This window comes from Podarcis gaigeae (genome assembly GCF_964106915.1).
Source record: "Podarcis gaigeae genome assembly, chromosome: Z".
Lineage (NCBI taxonomy): Eukaryota > Metazoa > Chordata > Lepidosauria > Squamata > Lacertidae > Podarcis > Podarcis gaigeae.
The window spans coordinates 49225901-49238193 of NC_139691.1; the positions used below are offsets into that span (position 1 = coordinate 49225901).

The window sequence follows — 12293 nt, forward strand, 5'->3', positions numbered from 1 at the left end:
AGTGAGTGAATGATCAGGGATTTGAACCTGGGTCTCCCAAGTCCTAGACCCAGTGCTTTTTTCCCCAGGGGGACACATACCCTAAACATTTTATGAATTTATGTTTGGCCTCATTGAGGGGCAGTATTTCAATATGAATAGGAAAATGAGAGTACTCCTAAACGTTTTTTTTTATAAAAAGCACTGCCTAGACCAATAATCTAACCACTGTTTATTAAATAAAAAAAAATTAAAAATTGTCCAGTAGCACCTTAGAGAGGTGTGTATGCACATGAAAGCTTATACAGTGGTGCCTCGCAAGACGAAATTAATTCGTTCTGCGAGTTGTGTCGTCTAGCGATTTTTTCGTCTTGCGGAGCGCAGATTCCCTGGGTATTAACGGCTTTAAGAAAAAGGAAGCAAACTCACAAGATGTTTTTGTCTTGCAAAGCAAGCCCATAGGGAAAATCGTCTTGCGAAGCAACGCAAAAAGCGAAAAACCCTTTCGTCTTCCGCGTTTTTTGTCTTGCGAGGTACCACTGTACCCTGAACAAACTTAGTTGGTCTCTAAGGTACTGCTGGACAATTTTTTTATTTTTTTATTTATTTCAACTGCATCAAACCAACACGGCTACCTACCTAAATCTAGAATCACTGATTATTAGTTCTCCGAACACATTTATGCAGTGGTTTTCCTGTGTGATGGCACCCACCAGTACAGAGCACAATCACCTCTTTTTGTGCTGGCCATAGTAGCCTCTTTGCTCTGGCAGCCACAACACTTTTACCAAGATGTGAGCAATTGCATCTCATTCCAAATCCCCCCCCACCCCGACCTTCCAAAAGTGCTGCCTTTATGCCGGGTAAGATGGAAGCCAGGCCATTCCATATACAATGACCATAACCTACCAGAATCAGCACTATAAATTTAGCCAAGAACAATAAGAAGAGTTTGGATTTGATATCCCGCTATATCACTACCCTAAGGAGCCTCAAAGCGGCTAACAATCTCCTTTCCCTTCCTCCCCCACAACAAACACTCTGTGAGGTGAGTGGGGCTGAGAGACTTCAGAGAAATGTGACTGGCCCAAGGTCACCCAGCAGCTGCAGGTGGAGGAGCGGAGACGCGAACCTGGTTCACCAGATTACAAGTCTACCACTCTTAAGCACTACACCACACTGGCTCTCAGAAGCAGAATCTGAGCCCACATTTGTGAGATTCTGAGGGATCGCAAAATGCCACACTGGATGCAGGTTACTGAGGCATCTGGAAAAGTATCTATAAGATGTTTTAGATACAAAAGTCTCCTGGTTAAGAGCGGTATGGGACGCAGGTGGCGATGGGACGCAGGTGGCGCTGTGGGTTAAAGCCTCAGCGCCTAGGACTTGCCGATCGAAAGGTCGGCGGTTCGAATCCCTGCGGCGGGGTGCACTCCCGCTGCTCGGTCCCAGCGCCTGCCAACCTAGCAGTTCGAAAGCACCTCCGGGTGCAAGTAGATAAATAGGGACCGCTTACCAGCGGGAAGGTAAACGGCGTTTCTGTGTGCGGCTCTGGCTCTGGCCAGAGCAGCGATGTCACGCTGGCCACGTGACCCGGAAGTGTCTTCGGACAGCGCGGGCCCCTGGCCTCTTGAGTGAGATGGGCGCACAACCCCAGAGTCTGTCAAGACTGGCCCGTACGGGCAGGGGTACCTTTACCTTTACCTAAGAGCGGAAGCCTATTTTATCTATGAAGCTGCATCTGTGGAAAATCCCATTTCCCCAGAACATTCAACACCCCGTCATGCTGTAGCATGATCAGCAATGAAGAGCTGTGCAGATAGGAGCACCTTTGATTCTTAATGGTTGTGAGAAGCAGGGAACAGATTTAGCTCCATCCTCATGGCCTGCCTGCAGCCCCGGTGCCCCCTGTGATTTTATTGAATGGCTGCCATTCATTTTCCTATGGAGGAGAAGTAAATCACTGCAGTTTGAGGATGCCATTGCAGTGGGAGGGGGAAGCAGACCAATCTCTGGCAGTGGGTGGGCTGACCTCCTCTCTCCTGTTTATCTTGTGCACAAATACAGGAGGTGTGGCTAGGTGTATGAGAGGCTAGGTATATGAAGCAACAAAAGCCCCCCCCCAAAAAAAACCACCAGGTTTCTTGATCTGATGCATTTCAGACCCTACTGGTCCTCCTTCTTCAGGGAATTTCAGTGAAAAGTGGAGCAAAATAGCTATCTTTTCTGTTTCTTAAGAGACAAGAGAGATAGAACATCTGAATTCTGAATCACTGTTCTCTGAATTACACTGCAGAAGGAGGACTAGTAGGGTAGGAAATGCACCGGATCAATAAACCCGCTTTTTGTCTACTCCATTGTTTCTTTGATTCTCTTTCCAGTAGGTTTATGAAAACCCTTAGAAATGTTGTGGTATAAATCAGGCCAGTTGGCTAAGTGAGGTTATAGAAAATGCTTGAAAGGTATTTTGGAAATTCTGTCTCTTGCTCATGCTGAACTTCCAGTATGTTTGATGTCACTGGCTATTCAGTGTTGTGTGGAATTAATGCAGTGCCACTAATGACTTCTCAAGAGAAGTATGGTCCCACGTGAAGAAACATATTGCAGTGCAGTGCCAGCCTCCACATTACACAGACCACAGAAGGGACCAGAGGTAAATACATTTATACTTTAAGCCAACTTGTGTTTCTACAGAACTATGTGAGGGAAGAGAGTTGCCTAGGCCTTACCGAAATGTTGGCATGGAGTTTGATCAGGAAATGCTTCCGCTTGAAGCTCAACTTGCGAATTTTGGACCAGTTGAAGGTGTTAATCTTCGTATTGCCCTGCAGAGAAAAATAGACACACTGTCTGAGTTACACAACATTTTGGACTAAGATGCCTGGATGGTGCAACACGGTCGTTGTTTGCAGCCTGCAGTTTGTGTGGTGGGAGAACTCTCCAGTGTTTGACAGTGAAAAATAAGAACATTTGGGGTTAATAGCATGCAAAAAGAGAAAAAAGGGGGATCCTTTGCAATATTGTAGCAATAGTCCCAAATAACAGCCTGTTTGGGGCTGTTCTTCCAAAATGGGGTTGGATGGATCAGTCCGTTTTGGTTCTTTTCCATTGTTCATTTTTCTAAAATTAAATTCATTTCACTGCACATATGAAGTGATTTTGAACATTTATTTTGCAAGTGAAAATTCATCAGCACTATATTGCAAATTTCTCCTAAGAAACACATTTTTGTATGTAATTCTGACAAACTTGCATGTCTAAGTAGAAGAGACTTTTGAGCCAGCAAAACCATTTCCTTTGTTAAGCTACTGGCACTGCAAGGCCAGTTAAGTACTGTTACCATCTCCAAAGGCATTGCACTGTTGTGATAGAAACAAATCGGTGGGCCTTCCCCACCTCACCTGGCTACATGCCACCTCATACTAAAGGAAGAACACCTGGCCAAGGGTTTCTGCTTATGTGTGAGTTTGGGGGCTGATGCTAGAAGCTGGAGACAGGAGGCATGTCTACTCTGTGCTGGGCCCAAGGCTGTGAACCTAGGGCTTCCCTGGAAACCTAAAGGGTAAAGATCTGTGTTCCATCCTATGCTCAGGTTGTATATAAGTGTAAATAAAAATGCATATCCTAAAGACACCACAGTCTCCTCTGACCTTCATTCAAAGGAAACTGAACCACAGGCACCTCTGGAGTCTCTCACTGCTCAGAGACCAGTGTGCATGCAATCCTATGTTCTCTGCCATTTCTTCTTGACCTGGGAAGGTTTAGGTCTCCTGAGCTTGAGAAAACTCTGATCTCTGCTGATATATAACACTGGGTGGATCGTGATTTCATTTTCTGGCTTCTTCCCCAGTTGGAAGTGTGTCTGCCTGGGCCTTTCAGCGCCCACATTACACAGCAAACACCAACCAAACTATGTGTTTGCTCTGCAAATATGCTGTGGAGTCTTAGTACCATGTAATTGCCCCAAAATTAGGTGACTATTTTTGGCAGAAGATTATATGGTCAAGAGATGTCTAGCTACCACGTAATGCCAAGTTTTGACATTGGAGCATTTTGGTTTCCAGGGGGAGACAGAATTGGAGACGCCCACATCGAAGGGTGCTGGAGAAAGAGGCTGGCTCTTCTTTTAAACAGCAATGGCAGCAGGGTGAGCCCAGAGCAGCGAGAAGCTGAAGCACCACCCGAGATTCATCACTAATTTCTCCTTCCATGTTCAACAGGAAGCTAATACCATGAGTTGAACCTGCAAGCAGGAAGCGTTTGATTAACGATACAAGCAACCTTGGCTGAATGGAACAGGCAACTGAATACTCATTATAGAAGGATTTGGGCCGTACAGAAGGGCACTGCATATATTTTTTTAAGCATCATATGAAGTGATGCGTGTAATCTCTGTTTTGAATTTGTTTTGACGTATTGCAGAAAAACAGTGCTTCAGCAGCACTAAGGCACTTTGCTGTGGATGCTGTTAACAGTAGCAACTTTGCATTTACCTCCTGAAACATTGACTGGAGAAGCTTGTCTCCTTACCCGCAAAACCAGGACTCCCATGTGAGTGACAGCCAAATTGATCTGGGTCCCTTCACCGTCACTGGCTGGATGGGGCCTGATCCCATACATCTCTAGCTTCCTCACTATGTCCAAGAGCTGCACATCTGATTCAGCAGGAGTTTTGCCTCTAGAAAGAAAAGATTAGTATTTCAGCACCACCATCAAGTAAGGGCTCATCCAGGGGATTCTCCCCCATCTCCACATTCAAATCCACCATAGTCCAGATGTGTGGGGTGCTTTTCCTAACCATGAGTATCCTTGTTAGGAGTTGTTGTAGTCATTGATGATGATTAAATTTCTATACTGCCATTCATCTGAGGATCACAGGGCGGTTTACAAAATAAGAACACAGAAATATATATCATAATAACAAACAATAACAATACTCCCCACCACATTTTTGGTGTATTTTTGGTTTCTATGGAAGCCGCCCAGAGTGGCTGGGGAAACCCAGCCAGATGGGCGGGGTACAAATAATAAATTATTATTATTATTATTATTATTATTATTATTATTATTATTATTACAGTTCAAAAGGCTACAGATAGTTTAATTAGCCAAAGGCCTAGGAGAAGAGGAAGGTTTTTGCCTTGTGCTTAAAGATACATAATGAAGGCGTCAGGCCACGAACAGGGAGCCACTGCAGAAAAGGCCCCTTCTTGTGTTGCCACCCTCCAGACCTCTCGTGGAGGAAGCACACCAAAAAGGGCCTCAGATGATGATCACAGGGTCTGGGGTGGTTGTCAGATTTGGACAGCAGACCTGGGTTCAAATCACCACTTGGCCTGTGAAGCTTAGTTGGAGACATTGGGTCAGTAACCCTCTCTCAGATTAACCCAGGCTGGTGGTGTGGATAAATGAACACCACCATGAACATCACGGTGGAAATGTCAGACCTAAATGTGAGGAAGAACAACCATCATCTCAACAACATTATCAAATGTAAAAACAAAACATCATTAAAGAACATCTCAGACTGCTGCTTTGATAGAAGAAAACACTTGATTGGCAAATATTCTGCAGAAGGCACAGAACAGGATATAAACACCATACAACTCCCTGAGAATCTCTGTTTTGTTTTGTTTCTCGTGTGTAGAGCTAGAAACTCACAGGGGCACACAAATAGCGTTTGCTGAGATTTCAGAAACCAAGAAAATAGTTGAATAAGGTTTGTAGTGCTTGAAGGGGGAGGGCAGCTGCAGAATTCATTTGCCTAACTTATACAGTTTGTAGTATCCACATTTTCTTACACAGAATTTAAGTGCAGAAAACAGCAGCCATAGTGCTGCTTCTAGATTCTGTTCTGCCAAAGGTGAAAGTGACATGTAGTTAAAAAACAAGGACTTACATATGTTTCTTGTGGTAATGCATGATCTTGTTCACCAAACACTCTTGGTTTAGTAAATATTTGTGCGTTTCCAGGTGCTTTTGATCCATTTCTTCGTGATAATCCCCCAGGGCCGCTGCAATGTGAAACCATATAAACTTAGGCTGCATACACACAAACTAGTTTATAGCACAAAAATATAGCTTGTCTCAATCTGGAATCCTTCATGCTCGTCCTCATCATGCGGCTTTCCACCTGGGTGGTTGTGGTTGCTTGATGTGCACTTGAACACCCATGCCATTTCCTCTTTCCACATGCCCCAGGTGAATGAAGAAGGAAGTGGCAATTGCAGTCTTGGACTATGCCCACCCACAATGCCGTTGGGCAGGTGTGAATATGTCTCCCATTGCAGGGATTGCCAACATCTGCTTTCAAAATGGCATAATGCAGAATCAATCTACAATGAGACTTTCTTTTCAATATGAAACTGGCTTCTCAAGAAGCACTTTTTAGTTGCAAAAATATATGCAATGAATTTAGATGATATGCAGACTACATGGAAGAAAGCAAGTGCTGCATCTTTGGAAAACCTTCAGTCACAGAGTCTACAGGCTTGTTGGAACTTTTTTTTTTAACCCTAAACAACCAACCAGACCCAAGAAAGACAGTGGCTGGGCCTGGAACAAAATGCAAAATTGTGGTTCGGGATGTCAATTTCAGTTTCTCATTTTAGTTCAGTTCTCTACATTTTCGCATTAGCTTCCAAAGCTTTTCTTTTTTAAGTCCTAATGAAAATTAATCTGCCTCTTAATCGAAACTCCTCCTGGTATACACATTTACTCTGATATATACATTTTTGTAAGCATATTTGTTTGTTATTTTCATTAATGCATGCATCCTTATGCACACTTTCTCCTGCTATACATACTTTGGGGCACATTATTTGGTTGGAGAACAGTCTCACAAAATTCAGTGAAGCGCAAATTGCAAAGGTCAGCAGCACTTCCATCCACATATTGTTTCAGGAGCTGCAAAGAGGAATTTCGACATGTTCAGCTTGCCATGCAAGGCTGAGAAAAGCTGAATGGCTCACATCTTACTCAACATTTGCAGGTTCAAGACCCCTGTGGAACCTTTTGCATTTTGTCAGCCTCGTATAGACCTCTAACTGATGTCCAGGCCAATGTTGTACGTACACTGCAAAAGGTGTGATACCATCAGGGCCGAGCTGTTATCACTGCAAGGCAGTCTTCCACAGGCCAGATCCTTCTTGATTTGGAGAGTGAACAGGTATCTAAAAACCGTTTCAGAGATGTTACTGATAGGAAGACGATCCTCAAAATTTCCCTGCCCCAAAGGAAATGTGAGGGTAAGACCCTTTTCTAGTGGTCATGTGCCAAAACACACAAAAACATACATGCATCAACCCTTGTTTATCTTGACTAAAACAATTCTGCAATTTATCAGGCATCATTCTGTATTCATTAGATTCTACCACGCACCAAGACAGACTATGGGTCCACCTAGGTAACAAAGGAAGTACAGTCATACCTTGGGTTAAAGACGCTTCAGGTTGAGCGTTTTCAGGTTGCGTTCTCCAGCAACCCAGAAGTAATGGAATGGGTTACTTCCGGGTTTCGCCGCTCGCGCATGTGTAGATGCTCAAAATGATGTCACACGCATGCGCAGAAGTGGCGAATCGCGACCCATGCACGTGCAGACGCAGATTGTGTTCTGCTCAGGATGCGAATGGGGCTCTGGAACGGATCCCGTTCGCATCCAGAGGTACCACTGTAGCTCTGTGCCAGACGACAAATGGGTGAGGGCCCCTCCCTCAGCTCGCTGGGAGCTGGAAAGACAAAAGCCAGGGTGTAGAGTTGTGTTATGTGAGCTAAAAGCTGGAGACAAGGCAGCAGGCTGGGAAGGCAGAGAGTCAGAGCCATGCTTGATTTCCGCTTTAATCCAAGGGTGTGGCTATAGGAGACGCAAGACCCTCATGGGGTGTTAATGCTTTGAGCCTCTCTATGGTAGGCTCAGGTTGTATATATGTGTAAATAAACCATATATCATAAAGACGCCACAGTCTCTCATTCCAAAGGAAACTGAACCCTGGGTAAGCGCCTGGAACTCCTGGAATCTTGCACGGCTCTGAGATTGGGGTGGCAGGCGACAATATCAACCTGAACAACACGTCATCAGTAGAACCACGGTGACCAGTTTACAGGCCTTCAGGAATAGAAGATCTAATTTGTTTAATTTTTCTTAGATTCATGTGCAAGATTAAAAGGAGGATTCTCAAAGTATTCAGTACAAGTGTGTCAGGACTGCCTCTAGGTCCCAGCTCACAGAGGACCAACGCCCGGTTGATGTAATGTACAAAAGTCTTTATTGAAGTTTAGTTTCCATTTCAAACCCCAGAGCGCGCAGCCCTACGTCTAGACTCTAAATCGGCGAAGTCCCCTCTGAGTCACTATCCCTTCCGCACCAGTTCAAGATCCTAGCCCGGCTCCACCTCCTGCGCTGTTCCTTCCTCCTCTGGGTCCTTCTGCCCCCTGGGGTTTCCTCCTTCCTGGACTCTTCTGATGCTGACCCCCCTGAGTCTTGCCCTTCCTTCCGGCGGGCTTTAGGACCTGGCTCCCTATCCGGGCTCCTTGCTGTGCCGCTCGCCTGTACATTTGAACTTGGCGCGCGCGCCCAGCCGGTAACCTTCCTCCTGACCGTTTCCCCGCTCTCCGATGTGGGCGTGGTCCAACCTGACTCATCTCCTCTCGCTGGTGGTGAGAACACTGGTCCCGATTCCTGGGACTCCCCCTCCCTACTGCGCTCTGGTGGGGAAGCTGGTCCTGATTTCCAACTGCTGCTCAGGGAGTCCCCGCTGGCCCCTTCCTCCTGGGGTTTTCCCCCTGGAGCCCCCCTTGCCCTGGTCATCGGCGCTCCCTTCTGTGAATCTTCCGATTCGCTGGAGAGGCTCGTGGAATGACTCTGGCCACTGTCACTGCCTCCACCCCACTCGGATTCCTCCTCCTCACTCTCCATTTGCTCCCCCTCCTGTGTCTCTGCTCCTGAACCCCTGACATCCATCCCCCCCTCGAAGCCCCCCCTTCCCCCTCCCCCGCTTCAGGTGCAGGTTCCGGGTGCTCCAGTGTTGTGGGGGTGAGTTCAGGATACAGTTCGTCCCCCGAGGTGTGCAGCCATCGGGATAAGTCCGGGAAGTCCTCCATGGGCTCGTCGACGGCGATCTCCTCTGCTTCCATCTCCCGGGCGGTGTGTTCGAAATCTGAGGCCGCCCCCAAATCACCCAAGACCCCCTCTCCCCCTGTCGCCTGAGGTGACACCCCGTCCCAGGGTCCCTTCGGCAGGTCTCTGCGCCAGCCCACTTCGGGTTGGTCCTCCCACCAATAAGATCCCCCCGTGCCAAACCCTGGGAGCGATCCCTCTGGGGAACTGCCTCCCGGGGCCGATTCCTCAGCTGAAGAGAAACCCTGGAAAGTGCTGGCTGAGAGTGTGGGTGTGAACAGACAGTCGTTGAAAAAGTCTGCTGGCATGGGCTTGTGCGGGAAAAGTGTATGGAATTATTCCTTGAGCCACTGCTCCTCCAATGCATAATCCGGCACCCACCTGTTGGCGCTGGCCGGGGTGTCCTCTGTGGCGAGGAGATATTCAATCCCTTCCTCCCCCCACCTTGAGTCTAAAATCTCTGTGGCTTCATTAAGTGGCCCCCCTCTCGGCGACCCCCCCTTCATGGGCGCTTCCCTGAGCGGGCTCGGTGCTGTCCCTGGCGCCTGAAACCGGTGAGGTGCCTTGTAGGGCGTGAGCACTGATCTATGAAAGACCGGGTGCATTCTGGACCCCTCCGGGAGTGTCAACCGGAAGGCCACTGGGTTGATCTGTGCCTCGACTTGGTAAGGCCCTAGCTGCTTGTGTCCGAGCTTCTTCTTGGCCAACGATCTGGCCGGAACTGCCTGGGCTGCTAACCAGACCCAGTCTCCCACCCGGATGTCCTCCCCAACTCTCCTGTGTCGGTCTGCTTGCACTTTGTAAGCCTGTTTTGCTAGCTCTAACTGCCTCCTGAGCTGCTCGTGGACCTCCTGCAACTCCGCTGCCACGGCCTCTGCTCCCTGCGGCTCCCCCTCCCTCACTTTCTCCAAACCCGGGAAGGTTCTGGGATGCCGCCCATTGTTGGCGAAAAACGGTGTCACCCCTGTGGACACGTGCTTCGTGTTGTTGTAGGCAAACTCGGCCAGCGGTAGGTAGTCCACCCAGGTCGAGGGCTGCTGGTTCGCGTAGCATCTCAGGTACTGCTGCATGATGGCGTTGACCCTCTCCGCCTGTCCGTTAGTCTGCGGGTGTCTCGCCGACGCCAGGCTGACCTTGACGTTCAGGATGCCCATTAGCTTCTGCCAGAAGTTGGAGATGAACTGGCGCCCCCGGTCGGACAAGATAGACCGTGGCAGGCCGTGCACCTTGAACACGTGGTCTATGAACAGCTTAGCGGTCTGCTCCGCCGTGGCCACCTTCGCACAAGGAAGGAAGTGGGCCATCTTGGTGAACAAGTCTACTACCACGAGTACTGCCGTCTTGCCTCTCGAACTGGGCAGATCTGTGACAAAGTCCAGGGCCACCCTCTCCCACGGTTCGAACGGTGTCTGTAGCGGTTCCAACAGGCCCGCCGGCGGCCTGTGTACTGGCTTGGCCCTTTGGCAGGTGTCGCACCTATTGACGTAGTCCGCGATGTCCCCCCGCATCTTGGGCCACCAAAAGTCTCTGGCTACCAAGTCCACCGTCTTTTCCTTGCCGAAGTGCCCAGCGCTGGGTGCGTCGTGCAGCTGTTGCAGTACTTTCGCGCGGAGGTCGTCTCCCGGTACGTAGAGGGCCCCTTTGCGGATGAGCAGGCCGTCGTGTATTTGGAAGTCTTCGCCCCTCGCCGTGCCGCTGCGCACCTCCTCCATCCTGGCTCGAGCGAAGGAGTCCGTCTGCAGCGCGCGACGTACCGCGTCCAGGTCCACCGTGGCTGAAGCGCATGCCCACGCCTTTGGTGCGAAAATGTGCTTGGCCGCCGGCGGCGCCTCTTCCTCCAGATACTGCGGTTTCCTGGACAGCGCGTCCGCCATGATGTTGTTGTTTCCTGGGATGTATTCTATCCTGAAGTCGAAATCTGCAAAGAATTCCGCCCAGCGGATGTGTCTCTGGTTCAGGAACCTCGCCGTGCGCCAGTACTCCAAGTTCTTATGGTCCGTGCGGACCTGCACCGTGTGTTTGGCTCCGATGAGGAAGTGCCGCCACGCCTTGAAGGCTGCATGTATGGCCAGCAACTCTCTGTCCCAGATGGTGTAGTTCTGCTCCGACTTGCTGAGTTTTCTGGAGTAGAAAGCGCATGGCCTCCAGTCCCCCTGGTGGTCTTGCTGCAACAGGACGGCCCCCACGGCCCTGTCTGAGGCGTCCGTCTCCACTCTCATGGGCCTGCTGGGGTTCACGTGTAGCAGGTGTTCTTCGGACGCGAAGAGACGCTTGAGCTTCTGAAAGGACTGCTCCGCCTGCTCCGTCCAGATGAACTTCTTCTTCTTGGAACTGAGGGTGTCGGTGATGGCCGCTGTCTGCATAGCGAAACCCTTGATGAATTTGCGATAAAAGTTGGCAAAGCTGACAAACCTCTGGACTTCCTTCCGATTTCGCGGGCTTTTCCAGTCCAGCACTGAATGTACCTTGGCGCTGTCCATGGCGAGTCCCTTGTCAGACAGCTTGTAGCCCAGGAAATCCACCTCCGTCCTGTCGAACTGGCACTTCTCCAGCTTGGTGTAAAGCCTGTGCTCCCGCAGCCGCTGCAGGACTTCCTTGACATCTCTCTCGTGAGCCTCCTGCGACTCCGAGAAGATCAGGATGTCGTCCAGGAAGCAGACGCACTTCTTGTAGAGAAGACCCGCCAAGACATGGTGCATGAAGGCCTGAAAACAGTGGGAACCATTTTGTAATCCAAAAGGCATAACTCTATATTCATAGGTGCCCAGCGGCGTAAACATGGCCGTTTTCCACTCGTCGCCTTCCCGCACGCGAATGAGATTGTACGCTCCGCGCAGATCCAACTTGGTAAAGATGCGACCCTTCCTCACCGTCGCCAGCAGGTCATCGATCTTGGGCATAGGGAAGGCTGAGGGCTTAGTTTTCGCATTTAAGACGCGGTAATCAACCACCAGCCTCTTCTGGGGCGTGTCCCGCTTCTTCACAAAAAACACGGGACTGCCCCCTACCGCCTTGGACTCTCGGATGAAACCCCGCTTCAAGTTGTGATCTATGAACTCCCTGAGTTCCTGCAGTTCATCCTCAGACATGGAATACAGTTTCCCCGTTGGCAGCGTCGCCCCCGGCAAGAGGTCAATCTTGCAGTCGTAGGGTCTGTGGGGAGGCAGCTTGTCCGCTTCCTTCTCGCAGAAGACTTCCA

General features: G+C 49.3%; 2 protein-coding genes across 4 annotated transcripts in view; both read right to left on the reverse strand.

The window, feature by feature from the left end:
• KLHL13 (kelch like family member 13) overlaps positions 1-12293 on the reverse strand; it is a 570056-nt gene that overhangs the window by 470242 nt on the left and 87521 nt on the right. The window lies entirely within an intron of this gene.
• Positions 1-12293, reverse strand: part of FRMD7 (FERM domain containing 7) — a 45537-nt gene that overhangs the window by 11033 nt on the left and 22211 nt on the right. For 2 of the 3 annotated variants that reach the window (XM_083722881.1, XM_083722880.1), the window contains exons 5-8: positions 7054-7151; positions 5879-5993; positions 4510-4657; positions 2709-2804 (exon numbers count right to left, since the gene is read on the reverse strand). In XM_083722881.1, coding sequence (XP_083579007.1) covers positions 2709-2804; positions 4510-4657; positions 5879-5993; positions 7054-7151 — 457 coding nt within the window. Of the gene's footprint in view, positions 1-2708; positions 2805-4509; positions 4658-5878; positions 5994-7053; positions 7152-7408; positions 7533-12293 lie in introns of those variants that run through there. The other variant, XM_083722882.1, reaches the window with a different exon arrangement.